This window comes from Xenopus tropicalis, chromosome 8 (assembly GCF_000004195.4).
Source record: "Xenopus tropicalis strain Nigerian chromosome 8, UCB_Xtro_10.0, whole genome shotgun sequence".
Lineage (NCBI taxonomy): Eukaryota > Metazoa > Chordata > Amphibia > Anura > Pipidae > Xenopus > Xenopus tropicalis.
The window spans coordinates 111,622,751-111,640,491 of record NC_030684.2 but is presented as its reverse complement, the minus strand read 5'-3'; the positions used below and the strand labels follow the sequence as shown (position 1 = coordinate 111,640,491).

Below are 17,741 nucleotides of genomic sequence, written 5' to 3'. Positions count from 1 at the left end.
AGTTTTTTACACCAGCAGCGAATCCACTAAGTCTCACATTAGCTTTAGGTCAGTCTATGTACGGCCCATCTTTAGCCTTCCCAAACAAGAAAAGTCACCCTCTGCCTATGAAGTCAAATTAAGTTTTATTAAACAGGGCAAAAAGCCCCAACATGTTTCGGGTGGTTATACTTCATCAGGGGAATTACCAGACGGTGCTCCCGTCCCCATTAGATTACATCGCTCATTAACTATGTCAATTAAAACACTACAATCATTGTGATCTTTTAAGCATAATAAAAATATAAAATACATTTAAAATCTATATAAAGTGCATGGATAAAGCAGCAAATCATTTCAATAAATTAATAAACACAAATTGATATAGCACAACAATCTCTTAAAAAAACATTGTAGGTCTATCTCTATATTTAACCCTTTAGGTGTCAAGGTCTGTAATTTATGGATCCATAAGGTTTCTTCCCTTGATATAGCCTGGATTATATCAATTCCTCTCCATGGAATGTTTTTTGGCAAATCCCCACAAAGGATAAGAATGAGGGATTGCAATTATGTACAGTTTTAAAATGTGTGAAAACACTGTGGGTGGCCAAACCAACCTTTATGTTTCTAATATGGTATCTTATCCGGATTTTGAGACTTCTACTTGTTCTACCGATGTACTGTAATCCACATGGACATTCTAATAACTAGATAATAAGATAATATTCTTGCTATTGCAAGTTATAGTACAGGTATAGGACCCATTATGCAGAATGCTCAGGACCAAGGGTATTCCGGATAAGGGGTCTTTCAGTAATTTGAATCTCCATACTTTATGTCTTAAAAAATCAATAAAACATTAATTAAACCCAATAGGATTGTTTTGTATCCAAAAAGGATTATTTATATCTTAGTGGGGATCAAGTACAAGGTTCTATGAAAGGTGTTGATATAATGACTGTTGGCAAAAGAGGGGTTAAACATAGATTTCAATTTTAGAAATCAAATTAAACAAATTTCAAACTTATATTGATACCCATAAGTTTATTAGAAAACTGAGTCTCAAGAAATATTTTGCTGATAGAAAAATTGAATATGGAGTATCTGGTAACACATATAAACACACTGATCTAAAGTTGAAATCTACGTTTAACCCCTCTTTTGCCAACAGTCATTATATCAACACCTTTCGTGATCACGTTCCCTCTCTGGAGCCACTTGCACCAAACCCCTAACTCCGATCTCTCTCATTGGGAACCGCTGGAGATTTGTTAATGGGGGCTTGGCTGCTTTGCTCGGTCACAATTATTTGTGTATCTTCCTCTTCAGGTTAAGGTGAGGACAGCAGCCATAATCTGTATGCGGAAATCCTTTGCCCTACTGGCTTTGTCAGCATCTTAACTGTGACGTAATTAGGGATTAATTATGTTGGGATTGGGCAAAAAACTTTCTCTGCTGTCATAGTCAGATGGGACGGGAGGAACGATGTTCGGGGCACAGTTTTAAAGGTAGTTGGAGCCACACTTTGCCCAGTGTGCAAATATTTGGCGGTTCTATACCAACAGTAACCTGTAGCCCGACATACAGCTCATGTTGCACTGTTATTGCTTTCGGAGGATGCTGGGAGGTGTAGTTCTTAAGCTCTCGGACGATTTGGGCAGTTGTATTTCGTGTCCAAGCGTACTGCATTGTGTGTCCAAAATAGCTGTAAATACAGTGCAAACTAACGTGCATTACATGTTTTTAACCATAGATTTAAGGTAGTTACAGGGCATTGGTCACACTGATGGTGCGATTACCAAGGCACAAAATGCCTAGCAACAGCATCAGTAGAAATGATTTTATGATAAGCAAATACATAAGTTTATAGTTAGGGGGAGGCAGTTAGCAGAGTAGGGTGCAGTAGCCTCATTGGGTGCAACTACACAAGACACAGGCAGACTTCTCTCTCCCATTGAATCTTGTCATGAAACATAATGGAACAGCAGGATTTTGTGGGATGCTGCCATACCTGATCCTCCCTGCTGTAAAGTACACAGATACAGTCCCAGGGTTTCTTTATTCAGTCCTTTGCTTATGGGTGACTCCACAAGGCAAAACCACCCTTATCCCAAGTTGATCCCTCATTAACCCATCCCTGAAGTAATGGAGTAAGCAGACAGTGAATGGAGGGCTTTAGGGAATGGGATTTACAGGCAGGGAGCCAATGTGTTTATTAGGAAGAATTCAAATCCAGTTATGATGCAGGTGACACTGAAGTTCATCAGACTGTTTTTCAAGCCAGTTCTCCAACTAGGTCAGATGAGATGCAGCAGATCAGACTCTCCCCTTAGGTTCCTCTTCCCTCTCACCACTACCTTTATCAAGCAAATATGACCATATGTAAATCATTATGTCCTACCCAATGTGTCATGTCCCTTTTCATTTCTCTCCTGTTCTTCCATTTTGTTTTTTTCCCCATTTTTTCTGTTCTTTTTACATTGTTCCTGTCCATGTTTCTTCTTCCTTCCCCTCTATCCTTGTCCCCCTCTTTTCTTGTCCCTACATTTCCCCCTCTTCCACTGTGCCATACCTTCCTGATCCAATGTATGCTTCTGTGCCTGACCCCACTGCTTTTAGCCCTTTGCACTACTCTCTATTTGGGACACACAAGTGTGTATTTCAGCATAAAAGACAGGAGGTACAATTGTTAGTGCCAACAGTGTGCTGTACTACCTATGGCTGTTGGGAGCAAGCCGCGCAAACCGCGCTGTTACTGATCTAACTGGGAATGAGTTAACAAAAGGGAACCCCTTCTTATTTGCCTTTCCATAGGATGGGAGAATACAAGCAGTAGCAGCTGTGTAACCATTTCTGGCTTTCCTTCATTGCAGCCATTTCTACAAGGATCTCTTAACCTGTTAATCTCTTTATTGAGGTGCCCCAAGGGTCTGTCTTAGGGTGTCTTCTCTCTTTACAGTCTCTTTCTTTGTGGCCTCATCACATCCTTCACTGTCACCTTTACAGTTGTCACACAGATCTTCCTGCCCTGCCCTGATCTCAACTCTGCTATTCAGGCAAAAATCACTGCCATAGAATCTTGGATGGTTTTTTTCCCACCTGAAACTGAACATGTTACAAATGACTACAAACAGCTCTCTACATCCAGTCCTCCAAGGCAAGTACCTGGGTGGCACTTCAGCCCACATTGCATCCCTTACCAAAACATGCCGTTTCTTTCTAAAAAAAATCTGTCCCTCCACTACTAAAACACTGTAGGATAGCCTACTGTAACATATTACTAGCTGACAATCTCTGTGTTATACAGTTCACCAAAACAGCCACACGTGAAATCGTCCCCACTGATCGGCCACGCCTATGGAGTACTCTATCTCCTTGCATCGTTAAACCTCCTGCACTAACACTTTCTTCAAAGCTCCTTAGAAATCACTATCACCACTTGGCTGTTGCAGTAACAAATCTTTGACCTATGCACTTGTTCCCCACCCCTTTTTGTTTATGTTTCCTTAAGCATAGCTTTATTTATTTTTTCTGGCTACTTTATTATGGCTATACCCCAGTTACTTTCTTACCTCCCCCTGACAAAAATACATGGTGGGAACAAGGCTTGTGCAATCCTACAGAATGACCTTCCTCCTAGGCTGTGATGAGAGTAATGTCTTTACACACTGAATGACCTTCAGCCAGGGCTATACCATAATAACCAACTAGTGCCACAATATCCAGCAGTGGGAACACTACTAATAGGTTCATGGCCCTCTAGCTGCGATATCAAACAGCAGAATTCCCAAAGGCTATTGAAGAATGCTGGGTGGTGTAGTTTAATGGCAGCTGGAGGGTAGAGCAGAGCTTCTGCTTATTACAGATCATCATATTTGTCATCCAGGACTGACTGATTTCTTTCTCTTCTATGAGGATTCAGTAGACATTTTTAGAATACTGTGTATAATATTTCTGTTGGAAATGGGTCCATGTTTGGTCAGTTACTTTCATTGTCCAGGTTGCTACATAAAAATTACTGCTCTTTCCCTAATATCCCAGGGTGCCTTGCTCTGGATCAAATATTACATTTCCCTTGCTAATTGTACAGTGGACTGCCTTTGCCAAGGTGCTCACACCCATTATCATTTCATAGCACCCTCCAGCTACAGTGCTGAGAGATTGATGAGGGACTCGGAACAGAGCGACCACATTTAATCTCCCAGTCATAGGAAAATACCTGGCCTTCCCACCAATGTTTAGCAACTCTCCCAATGATGCTTATTTCCACGTAGTGCTTGAGCACCTGCCAAGGTCTCCTTCCATTCCTGTAAAGCAACCGGACCTGGGTCTGTAGGGGGAATTCTCAGTTTATTAAAAAGAGAAAACAAATTGTATCAATTATTAATCAGTAGGAACACTAGTCCCAGCATTGTGTGCTTATTAATCATTTGTTTTACTGGAATGTGTGTTCATTCCAAGGTAATTTTAGGGGGAGCCTTGATCAAGACTCATGACATTGTTATACTGTGTAAAATGGTACATTTCACCTACTGGGTCAATTAATTGGTCCATAAGTACATAATAGTTATATAATATTTATAATATAATATATATTTTAAGTGTAATTGTGGGATCTTACTGTAGTAAGGGTTGCTATACTTTTGATTTTGTTCCATTTAAATGTTGTTGAATGGAAATACTGTTTTAAAAGCAGAATGCACACTTTCCCGTTTAAGCCCCTGTCTATGCTGCCACTGTCTCTGAGGCCGGTTGGCCACAGTCTTTCATTTTATCACCCATAAACCTCCTATTGAATGTTAATCCCTTTAGAGCTAGGGTTGCCACATTTGTGTAACTAAATGTCAGCCTTCAGGTGGGGGAATGGGAGGTGATGTCTTGTGGAGGCAGGGAAATGGGCAGGGCATAGGCGGGATGATCCTTATAAGGAGGGATCCGGTAGAGGAGAGGGTTAGGAAAGGGAGGGATTTATGGGGTATTACGAATTTGCTGGCAGTTACATTGCCATTAAATTTGTAATTCTGGCCCCAGCCCTAGCTGGTGATTTACTGGCTGGGCCGGTTAAAAACTGGCAGGGCGGCAAACCTATTTAGTGGTTTGAAACTTAAGTTCCCTTTTCAGGACCAACATTTGGTTAGGGCCACTTTAAAAAGCACCTATCACCTCTATATTGTTTTCCCCACCAGAGGTGTGGGCTAATAGCACCTGCACTCCGATGTGGGAAACAATATATTTAAAAAAAAAAAAAACTCCCCTTGCCAATGCTGGGCTACCCACAACAGGAGGGAGCTCCCAGTGCTAGTGGCCATGTTGGTTGGCACTTTACTTCCCCCCTTAACTCCTGCAAACTACAAGTTACATGCTATTTGGCAAAGCTGGCATCATGTTGAATCATTATTTTCTTTAGCTTTCTATTTTAGGACTTTAGTGAGCGTACAAAGTGAAGGCGGACCAGAGCGGATTCCAGGTCTGACTTTGTCCTATACGTGTGAACACAATAACAAACAAGTTGCCTTTTCCATGAGTTCTTATGACACAAATATCCTTGGTTTCAATCAGGACAGAGGAGGCAAGGGAAAGGGAATTCTGGGAAATGTAGTTAAGCTTGGAGCTAGATGCACATTCATTAGAGGATGGCTGGGAGAGAAACAAACAAAAAGCAGCTGTTTCAGTCAGACAGGAACATTGGTACACATGTTTATGGACAATTAATGTTTACTGAGGCCTGGAATTTGACTTTTTCTTTTTTTTTGCATATTGCACCTAAATAACATTGCATGTTTTTGAGGAGAGGCTAACTGCCTGTACCCAATCTCCCCTAACTGTGCCTACTCCCAGCATTCTAGCTATCCTTCTCTCATTAAGATGCACCATCAGGTATGTGCAGTAGATGTTAGGAGCCCATATCCAACAGAAAAGTCTGCCCATTCTCTATAAATGTATCTCTCTTCTTCCTTCACTTGCTCCCCATATCCATGCACTCATTACCCACATACATACAGGTATTCATATCATAACCTCATGTATCCCCACCAGCACAGCACAGGCACGGCTCAGCACTTACTATACAGTCAGGGCCCTCTTGTTTTGGATATCTCTTGTTTTTGTATGTTAAATGTATACACCTATATTGTGCAACAGTGTACAATATGTTGGTGTTTTTTTAAATAGATTTTATTATTAATAATAATAGTATATCATTGGTGGTTACATGGTCATACATACTGTAAGCCAAGTGTGCCCCTTTAAGCTTGCCAGTTAATGCTGTGGAGTCATTAGGGACCTTGCAGCTTCTGTTTTGTCAGTAGCACCATTAGGTACCAAATGTTCTTTACATATTTGTGTTTATACTTGGGTGCTTTACTTGCCTTATCTAAATCCTGTGGCACATTAGCATACCCAGAACTGAATGCAGCATTATAGAGTAAAGCTGAGCCAGTGCTGGGAATGCCAGGCAAGTTTATCTTTTAAAAGAAGATAAAGTAACCTGTGTCTCAGAGACCATTGTCTCCTTACCTATGGCCTTCTGATTGTTCTCTGTGGCCCTGGCTCTGATCATAGCAAACAAACAAATTACTGTAAGGTTCCGATGTGGCCACACCCCTTTATCAATAAGAATGTTAATAAATCAAGCAAAGGATATAAATAATATAGGCAAAATGCTTATCCATTCTTCATAGCCTTCTTTTATTGGTGCGTCCTGCTGGATAACAGCAGTCATGATATAGCAGGTCATAATAAAGATAGATAGATAGATAGATAAATTATAGGCAGTGATAAGGGAAACTGCAGACAACCTACTTTACATGTGCATGAGATTTTAAATGGCAACCTAAGCAAGTTATACCTTTTAAGAAACTAAGATAATAACAGGAAAAGGAAAAGAATTATCAGCTACATATTATTGCCTCCATTAGATAGAGAGTAAATGAATTTATAGTGTCCTATAAATAATAAATCCGATTTTTACATACTCTGAAAGGCACTTGCTATTGTGTCTGATAGTAAGAGGGCATGTTAGCTGCACTGTACACGGTCGCCACAGGGGGGCAGTATTAGCCAACATTTCAGTAAAACACATTTAATTTCTTGACGGAGCAGCATCACCACATCTACAGGTATATGATCTATCATGCAGAATGCTTAGGACTTGGGGGTTTCGGAGTACAGGATCTTTTAGTAAATCGGCCTTAAGTCTGCTAAAAATAATTTAAACATGAAATAAACCCAATAGGATTGTTCTGCCACCAGTCATGCAGTTTAGTTACCATAAAGTACAAACTACTGTTTTATTATTACAAAGAAAAAGGAAACAGTTTTTCAAAAAATATAGGTTTTTATGGACTTTGTGGGAGATAGACTTCCTGTAATTTGGAGCTTTCTGGATAATGGGTTTCCACATGAGAAGGAATCCTATACCTGTACTTTATGCTTATGTTCACAGATTCTATTTCGTGCTGCAAAAAACTGCAGCACAGTATGGGGGTAGATCTTTCTTTTGCATTACTGAGGTGTACCCTGTCTGAAAAGGGAAATCACAGGCTAAAGTTTAATGTGCCCTTTATACGTTTCTACAACCCCTGTAATGCCAGGACCCAGAACAAATGTCCTACCATAAAATGAAATGGTCTTTTGTGATCATTCATTGTAGGGCAACTTCTGGACAAGCAGGTGATAAGCACAGGAAGGTTATGTTTATGCTCCTGGCACACTTGGCTGATAAAGTATTGGATGCGCTGATTTTCCAGTGAGGCATACAGTGCTACAAAATATAGTTTTAAAAAGTAGTTGTGCCTAAAATCAACATTTAGAATATTACAATAGCGCACATAACAATAACACAGTGTAGTGTAGCCAAGCTAAAATACAGTGGCTCTCAATTCAATGTGATGTGTGCCAAGCTCTACTGAAAGAGGATCCACTGCTCTGTCAACTCCCTGCTCATTGTGCCAAGCAGATCCAGACTGAGATTCTGAGAAGGCCCTGGCATTTCAAGCCTCCCCACCAGCCCAATAAATAGTGACTGTCTATGGCATCTTACAGCAGCCCCTCTGGCATTTGCCAGAATACACAGATTGCCAGTCTGGGTCTATTGCCAAGCCCTAGACTTGGATGAAGACGGCCTGACAGACATTAAGTGTGAGCAACATGGAGGTCTTTTTTAATATGGCACCCCCCTTATTTTTTACCTTTTAGACATCCTGCATAGGGCTCCCCTGGTCCTCCCGTACCTTGCACCCATATATAATACAGTTAAGTGTATTTTTATAATGGGGAAAGTTACCCTTTAACTGAAGAAAATGTTCTAGCTCGCTAAAGAATGAAACTGATACAAAGAGTGGCTTATTAGTCACACCACCCGCTGGGTCCTAATTGTGTTCCCAGAGATAACTACCTGAGAGAATGATATTAAAACATAACCTTTATTAAACAGTCAAGGACAAAGCAGCACCGTAAGACAGATCGCCCAAGTATTTGTGCAATGATGATTCCAGAACATGAAAGGTCAGACTTTATGGAGTTCACAGAAAGTGCCAAAGCAGAAAACAGACTGGCTGGTGTATTATTATTCCTGTAGCACCAACATATTCCAAAGAGGTTATACATCATTCACATCAGTCCTCGGGCCAGTGGAGTTACAGCCCGTGTATGGGCACTCCCGCGGGCCTGCCCGACCGATATCTGGCCTGAAATCGGGCAGATCTCGATCGGGCGGGTTAGAAAATCTAGTCGGATCGGGGACGGCATCAGCTCTTTGATGTGGTCCCCGGACCAACTTTGCCTATACCCGTCATTATAATTCGATCGTTTGGCCCCAGGGCCAAATGATCGAATTACCCTGGATTCTCCCGATATCGCCCACCCAAGCGAGTGGATCTGCCAGTGTATGGACAAACCCAAATCCTTTGTAATAGATTCACTTGAACACCGAACCAAATCAGCCGAATCCAAACCCTTTTGATACTAGCCAAATCCCAAACCTAATTCTGGATTTGGTGCATCCCTAGTCTAAACTCCCTGTCACACTCACACACATTTGAATCAATTTTACCAGTAGCCAATTAACACCAGTGGAATTACCAGGAATGTGGCCCACCAGAGCCTTGCGTGTGTGCAAATCCCACATTGTCCCACACACAAGCACAGGAAGAACATACAAACCATGTCCGTTATATATTACAGTTCCCTGGCTGGAATTGAACCTAGGAACCCAGCACTGTGCCACTGTATGCCACCAACCTTAGCATTATAAAGCTCAGTTGTTTAACTATAAACATGGCAGTTGCCAAAATAAGAATTACTGCATTCTTATTAAAAACATTATCCCCCCTCCTCACCCAAGAAAAGTAAAGTAAAAGACTTGCTATTGTTTCACTGTGGACATGTGGGAAGGTAAGGTAAGGAACTGGCTAGAGAGCAGGAGGTATAATGGTGTGCCCCAGGGGTGTATCTATAGAGGAAACAAACCTTGCAGTTGCAGCGGAATGTAGAGGGCCCATTATGGCCCTAATTAACAAGCAATTTTAATACATCTTGGGAGAACTTTGGTATGCCCTGCTAATGGAACTTTCCTTGGCCCTGGTTTTCCCTGATAGGTTAGAGGGCTGTAATGGACTTGTGCACTTTATAACCCTCAGCCCAAGCAAAGGGTGTCACTTGACACATATCAATATACATATACATGTAGGTTTATATCTGTAGATATTATCCACCCTTCTATTTTATTGCATGCATATGTGCGTACTGTAACATTTGTTAATTAAAACGTCTGTAAAAGTTAATTGGTGTTTTGTATGGGCTTCTTAAAAAGATACTGACACCAGAAATTAAACCTCTCTTACATCTATAATTTTGCCTTAAAAGTATGTGCCCAATGCTTTTACATTACCCATCTGATCCCCCATGTTCCTCTATGAGGGGGCTGCCATATTTGTGCAGCAGGAGTCCGTTAGCATTAGAAGCTATAACTGTCAGGCTGAGAAGGGACAGTCAGGTTGGCAAAACAGTCAGGTTTAGGGACTTCAAGTAACAATTACTTACAGACGCAGCCATAATAGTGAAAAATGATCAACATGACCTATAGCAGTGCTGTCCAACTTCTACGGTGCCGAGGGCCGGAATTTCTCTAGCATACATGGTGGAGGGCCGCTAATGGAAGCCAGTTTTGACCACTCCCCTTTTTGAAACCACACCCACTTCAAACCACACCTATTTTATCACAATGGTGGTAGCACAGCAAAATCCCAAATGCTTGGTCCTTACTGTGGGGATATCAACCATCATTCATATGTGAAAGATTTATGTCATATTAAGATATACCCTTAAATTTCATATGCCTCCTCCTCCCCTGTGGATAGCAGAGCAACCCCCAGTACATAATTATACACCTTAGGGACCATTTAATGGCTATTTCCAACTGCTAACAAACTCCCACAACAAACCCCCTGCCAGGTTCAACTCCCACAAGCAGCATAGGGCAAGCAGAGTATGGCACACACAGGCAGCACTCTGCCTGTCCTAAGCTGTCTGTGCGTGCCATACTCTGCGTGTCCTACCCTGCCTGTGTGTGCCATACTCTGCCTTCCCTATGCTGCCTCTGTGTGCCATACTCTGCCTGCCCTACCCTGCCTGTGAGTGCCATACTCTGCCTGCCCTACCCTTCCTGTGTGTGCCATACCCTACCTGACCTATGCTGCCTGTGTGTGCCATACTCTACCTGCCCTATGCTGGCTGTGTGTGCCATACTCTGCCTACAGTACCTATGTCTGAGGTGTGAAGAAGTGAACAATGGGAGTGATTACAGCCTGAGCCTGAGGTGTGAACACTGCAGGGGGTGAACAATGCAGAGATTAAAAGGTGTGAAAAACACAGGGGATTACATTTTTAAACAATACAGAGGGATTACAGCCTGAATCTGAGGTGAGAACCATGCAGGGGGCCAGTTAATCACAGTACTGATACCATTTAATGCTTACTCAAAGGTAAGCCATCAAAGCAGCCAGACAGGTGGGGGGCCACACAGAGGGGGGTCGCGGGCCGCATGCGGCCCGCGGGCCGCCAGTTGGACAGCACTGACCTATAGGGAATTTTTAAAGTATATTAATATTTTGGAGAGTAGATTTTTGGCGTCGTATCACTTTAAGTATCCATCCATAATTTGATTGTTTGGCCCTAGCCCGATATCTCCCACCTTAGGTGGGCACATCAGGACAAAATCCACTTGTTTGGCGACCTTGCCAAATTAGTGGATTTTAATGTGCACGGCCGCCTTAAGACTTCTAGAGTTCTATTTCTGCCAAACGGCCTCCCCATACCAATCCCAGCATCCTCAAGAAAGCCATACTACACATTTAGCCTTCATAAATAAAGGGATTTATTCAACGGAGTATAAAATTATTTTCCAGCAGCATACATATTAAAATTATCCTAGGGGGTATTGTAGCAATATGACAATTCCAGAATTATGCCCCATGTCCATGATGGAAATGATGATCACACAGACAAGAATTACTTAAAACTGGCCATACATTGGCCGATGCGCTCTGACCTGCAGATACATACAGTATATACTGCATGGCCACCTTTCTATTGGTCCATTTATTTTGCCAAAAGCCCAAATAATTGAGCTAGAAGGGAGGAGAGTCTGTGGCCGATATTTCCTTAAAGAAAAAAGAAAGTATTTTTCAATGGGAGGTGCCAAAATGGTAGCGATTTATTTTACTAGGGGTTGCCTAACATTTTGCCACCTCAGTGAAATAAATTTCCTTGTCCTTAAAAGCAAAGATTCACTGGCTGTCATTGTGATAATTCAGCCACAGGTCAGGCATCACTGCCGTAACAGTTTGGTCCAGTAAAACTATAGTACTATGCCCATAATTATAAAATATAATAAAATAATATTTAAACAGACAATTTCCAGTCCTCCAGATGTTACCACGTCAGCTCATCTGACAAAGGCATGCTGGGAGATCTGCAACAGTTGGAAGTAGCAAAGATGGCCTTCCTTTGGGCTAGGAGCTATCAGACCATGTTGTAGCCAAGAGCCAGGGATACAGGCAAATGCAATTGCAGCTGGACGCCCATAGGTTTGACACCGTTCATGTAAACCATCTGTACCCTCCAAACAGAAAGTCATGAAGACAGGGTTCCCAGGTCCACAGGAATCCTTGTGAAGGTCCGATTTATGCTTTACTGGGTTACAGACTAAGCCAGAAGGACAAGTGTAGGATCTGGTTACAAGGCAGGTCCATTACAGGCACCAGTACCAGAGCTGGAGGTTTCTCAGGCCAGACTTCTCCCAGAACTCCCTGAAGCCCTTGGAAAGAGAAAGATTGAATTAAACCACAAGCATGGTACTGAAGCATTGTGTTAGCAATACAGTAGTTCTACTTGGCTGGGGGTTAAGAAAGCATCTCTAGTTGAAGAGTAACAAAACAAACGCTGTCTCCCCGGACCCTGGTGGGTCCCCCCCCCATCCCCAGGGAAATGACAGATTCTGTGTTGTCAGGTGTGATTAGGCTCTACGGCCTCACAGCATCCCCCCCCATTGGAACTTGTACAGGGCTTGAGGGGCAGAAGACACTCGCTGTGTAATGATAATCTCCTCTGAACAAGGATTTTTTTGTTGTGGTTTATTAATTCAGGGCCTGATGGGGATATTAGTGGCTCCTGAAATTGGAAAGGCCGGGAGCATTGTAATTTGCCGAATCCCAAAATGCTTAAAATGAGCAGATAAACAGCAGCAATAATTGGGCTTTATTAAATCAAGCAGTCATTCATTACAAGTATCCCAGCTGTACCAAATGGAGGAGGGAGGCAGGAGAAAAGAAAAATGTATGATATGTATGCCTGACTGAAAATATAGCACTTGCACAGCCATTGTGGAAATCTCCATAGCAATGCATAGATCAACAGTGCCTCACACTTCAACTACCTCAGGCTGTAGTAACCATAAACTAACCCACAGTTTGCAACCTACAAGTCTTGCTTAACCCCCCATACAAACAGGGCCTCTCACCTCCACTAACTCGGGCTGTAGTAACCATAAACTAACCCACAGTTTGCAACCTACAAGTCTTGCTTAACCCCCCATACAAACAGGGTCTCACACCTCCACTAAGCTGGGCTGTAGTAACCCTAAACTAACCCACAGTTTGCAACCTACAAGTCTTGCTTAACCCCCCATACAAACAGGGCCTCTCACCTCCACTAACTCGGGCTGTAGTAACCATAAACTAACCCACGGTTAGCAACCTACAATTCTTGCTTAACCCCCATACAAACAGGGCCTCACACCTCCTCTAACGCGGGCTGTAGTAACCATAAACTAACCCACAGTTAGCAACCTACAATTCTTGCTTAACCCCCCATACATAACAAGGAGCAACCTCAATGGATCTCAAAGCGCACCCACCCTCTTTCTTTCCCCTTGCTCCGTTCTGGCAGCAAACAGGTTAAAAAGACAAGCTGACATTCCTTTTTTGAGACTGCACCTCGTCAGGACAGGTAAAGGGAGGCACCTCATTAATAAGCACAGCCTAATTAGCATTTTACTTCCAGCGAATATGAACTGCTGCTGAAAGCTCTGCTAATGACGGCTCCTGTCTGTGGTATAAAAAAATGACAGTGCCGGCACCACGAGAATGACATGGGTAGGAAGTCCAAAACCTACGCCCATATTAGCCAGCCCGGCACCAGACAGGAGACTCTCACGGCACAGCAAAAGCACAAAGCAAGGTATTTCTTCTCCAACTAATCCTGCTGCGGTGACTCCTATCAATGCCATCAGTCCTAAGGCAGGATACTTGTAGCATGAACAGCTCATTCTCACATGGCAAGTAAGGAGCCAGCCCTGCTATGTATTTAAATCCTTATTACATGTTATGTGAAAACAGTAAAGAACTTCAAATGCCCAGACTAAATCATTCCCACAGGCAGCATTACAGGGCAGCAGTTTTATCACTAGGCCAGTGGGTTTCACATATTTGGGTCCAAATTTCCCTTTTGGTGTGTAACATTTGGTTAAGAGCTCCACCCCCACCCCCAGTAAAGATTATTCATATGGCCCACCATACCCATACTACTAATAGTCCAAGATATTATTAGTATATGTATGGGAATTTTAAGGCTAACAAAACACCCACTTCTGCCTCCCCTTGACATGAATGGGAAATAGTGGATAGTCCCTGTACTGGCACTTTTCAGTTTTTGAGGGTTATGTAATAAAACGAACAAAGTTTGCCCAGGAGCAGTAACCCATAGCATCAATCAGCAGGTAGTATTTACAGATCGCCTGTTTAAAAGGAAGCATCTTATTGATTGCTATGGGTTACTGCTGCAAACTTATTGCCTTTTATTACATATTGGGGATAGTGAGCACTTTCAGATGTTACCAATTCAAATCAATAAGAAATAGGGCTCATTCTCATGAAAGGCATAAATTGCATTTATATGTGTTTTTTTTTTTTTAAATGCACCTGTGTGTGTTTGTCAATTACAAATGTAACCCCCTATTCTACCGAATGAAGTGCGTAATTCGCAAGAAAATGTAGCATGTTGGAATGGAGTAAAATGCAATTCTGAATGCTCATGAGTACAAACAGGCAGAATATAATGGAATCAATTAGTGAATGTGTTTATGTGAACTCAAACGTGTGTCAAATGCATAAGAACACACTCAAATGAGCCAGATATGGCCCCCGCTGCATCCTCACCCATGGCTACTAACTGTCTGCCTCAGCGTGGTCCTCTGCCCCAGCGTGACAAGCTGGGGCTGAAGACCACGCTGAGGCAGACAGGTAGTAGCCATGGGTGAGGACGCAACAGGGGCGGGGCTGTAGTTTGAGGACTAACTATAGTCTGGCCACCCAACAATCTGAGGGACAGTGAACTGGTCCCCTGCTTTACATCTACATGGCAATCTTTGGCAGTGCTTTCCTTTTAACCAATAAAATAGCCTCAATACACCACTAAGTTCTTGCTATTGCCCCCTGCTTAACTGTGTATGTAATATACAATGGTCAGGTGCAATTTTCAGGTGGTTACAGTACACTTTAATGGCAGGCATTTGTCAAAGGAAACAATAGCACATGTGCCATTAGCCTAATCCTTCGTTTATACAAAAGGCACCAGGGGGCACAAAAACAGATAATTCTCAATCTAGTTCTAATATGGGGAAAGCAGAATAAATGTATATTACTACTTTGAATTTAGATTTCACTATTATATTAAGACTTACCTTCCTGTAGCCTCTGTGACTCTGTGCCATCCCTCCTGTAGAACACTCTGCAGCACAGGGCTGTAAGATGATGGGGGTTTGTCGGAAGTTTCTCTGTGGCTCTGCTGAGTGCTTTATGAATAAGGCTGCTAGCTTCATTCCTGTCCTTCACCTCATGGACAGCTCTGTTTGGGGCCAAGCTTAGGGACAGTGAGAGGGAGGCACAGGACACACAACTGGATATCACCCCATAAAGCATCACCTGGTAGCCCAGATTTTCCTGGCATACTGAGAAGTGTTGTCTTTCTGCTGGGTCGCTCACGGCAGCTATAACATGCCACTCAACTGAAGCACCACGGGGAAGCATTGGTACTACCACCACGGTAAGAGGGACAATATCAGCCTGTAGGTATGAAACATAATAGGTCTATAGCAGGTCTGGACTGGGATTCAAAACAGAGGCCCAAAAGAGCCCCCCCCCCCTCCACCCACCACCAGCACAGTGACTGTCTAAGGCAGTGATCCCCAACCAGTGGTTCATGAGCAACATGTTGCTCACCAACCCCTTGGATGTTGCTCCCAGCTCATTTTGAAATTTCTAGCTTGGAGGCAAGTGTTGATTGCATAAAACCCAGTGTAAAGGCAAACAGTAGCCAATTATAGCTCTTATTTGCACCCCCAGGAACTTTTTCCATGCATGTGTTGCTCCACAACACTTTTTCCATTTGACTGTGGCTCATGGGTTTAAAAGGTCTAAGGCATCTTACAGCAGCCTTAATTGGATTTGACAGACTGTACAGATTGGCAGTCTGGGCCTGGAATATAGAACTGCAAAGGAGTAACAGGTAAATACAAGAATAACATATCACAATTAGGCTACATGTGTAGATGGCCAAACAGAACTGATGTGATGGATGAGCTTGCAAGATGATTGGCTATATCAGTAGGCATAAATGGGCCCCTGCAGTGTCTGATGACCCCAGAGATGCACTGAATCGGGTCACTGGTTGGTCTGTTACGGCCAATCAGCTTTGAAGAGCTTGCCCCAGAGGTGGATCAGTAAAAAATTCTGAAAAATCACTTGTGCAGTTTGGTTGAAATTATATAATATACAATTGGTGCATGTGTTGCCAGCTGTACACATATTTGTCAAAAGTACTATTGCTTGTGTTAATATATTTGGATATTAGGTATCATGTTCCTTTAACCTAAACCTCAGCCTGATATACTGTACATCAAAAAACAGCATTTTTTTTTCTTAAAGAAAACTTTTCATTCTTTTTTTTTGCACAGTGAAGGGCGTTCAATAATGTGTTAAAGAGGAAAACGGCTGGCATTTAACCCTCTGCGAGCTGTTGAAAGCCGTAGGGAAAGGCATGTCCCCTGCAGTCAGGTGATCTAATAACTGCAGTGACAGGAGAATTGACAGGTCGGCAGGTCGGCCGTCAGTTCCGGGCTGTAATGACGGCTTCTCAATCAGCAGTGCTCAATTTTCTCCTCATATGCACAGTGCAGAGAGACAGGGGATAATTACAGGCAGCGTGACAGAGACAGGCAGCGAGGCACTGGCATGGACTACACCTCCCAGGCACAACAAGGTGTTCATTTTAATGTGCAGTTCCTTAAACAGTTCAAATAAAAGAATCTTTCTGATCTTTTTTTTTTTTACTTCAATTTACTGATTTTATTTTCCCATCTTTCATAAGCCTGCAGCAAATAAATAAATAAATATATAATATGTTCCAAGATGGGCTTGTCAGGGGCATTAATAGGTAAAGAAAAAACAAATATATTATATCAATAGACCCTGATAAAAAAAAAATAGGGGGTGCAGATGGAATGCTGGGAGTGAATAATATTTTAGCCAGGGCTGTATCATGGAGGGAAATGAAAGGGAGAAACAAGGTAGAAGTAAATTGGGATAGGAGGGTATTAGAAACAAGTGAAGATGAGAGAAGTACTTCATTAACCATATGCGCTTCTAGAATGAAGTGGCTCAATAAAGCCACACATCCTTACCTCTTGTGCATTTCTGCTACCCCAAGCAGCTAAGGCGATGGGTATGTAGGAGCGATTTGTTACATAGCATTGAACAAGCAGCACGTGGGCCAAGGAGGTACCAAGGTTAATGGCGTCCAGGACACGTTCCACATGGCACAGGGAGACCTGGGCTTCCACTGTAGCTCCCCCAGATACCAGCTGCATGGTACAGGGTTTCAGTGCAATTTGTCCAGCACAGAATAAACCAGGACCAACCTTTACACAAGGGAACAAAAAGAAATACATTTGTCTTTTATTTTATCTTGGCTGCAGCCTGTATCTTTTATCGCTAAATTTTATTCTCTGACCACTTTTTTTTATCTCAATCACCCTGTCTATCCCCTATATCCAGTACCCCCTTGTTTATCTCTAGATCTTAGTATCTCCAACTTCCAGGTACCTTTTACTTCAAAATCATAGTAGTCAGTATTATTCCCAAACACCTCATCTCGCATTACTGGATTTCCAGTTGTCCCTGCTCCCAGGTACCCATTCTATAAAC

At 42.5% G+C, this 17,741-nt stretch overlaps 1 protein-coding gene across 3 annotated transcripts in view; it reads right to left on the bottom strand.

Annotated features, from left to right (window-relative positions):
• Positions 1 to 11,332: 11,332 nt before the first annotated feature.
• The window catches only part of dph6 (diphthamine biosynthesis 6), a 37,468-nt gene continuing 31,059 nt past the window's right edge, over positions 11,333 to 17,741 (bottom strand). For all 3 annotated transcript variants that reach the window (XM_031891249.1, XM_002932836.5, XM_031891250.1), the window contains exons 13-15: positions 17,219 to 17,455; positions 15,221 to 15,602; positions 11,333 to 12,298 (exon numbers count right to left, since the gene is read on the bottom strand). In XM_031891249.1, the coding sequence (XP_031747109.1) occupies positions 12,180 to 12,298; positions 15,221 to 15,602; positions 17,219 to 17,455 (738 nt within the window). In that variant the 3' untranslated portion in view covers positions 11,333 to 12,179. The remainder of the gene's footprint in view (positions 12,299 to 15,220; positions 15,603 to 17,218; positions 17,456 to 17,741) is intronic.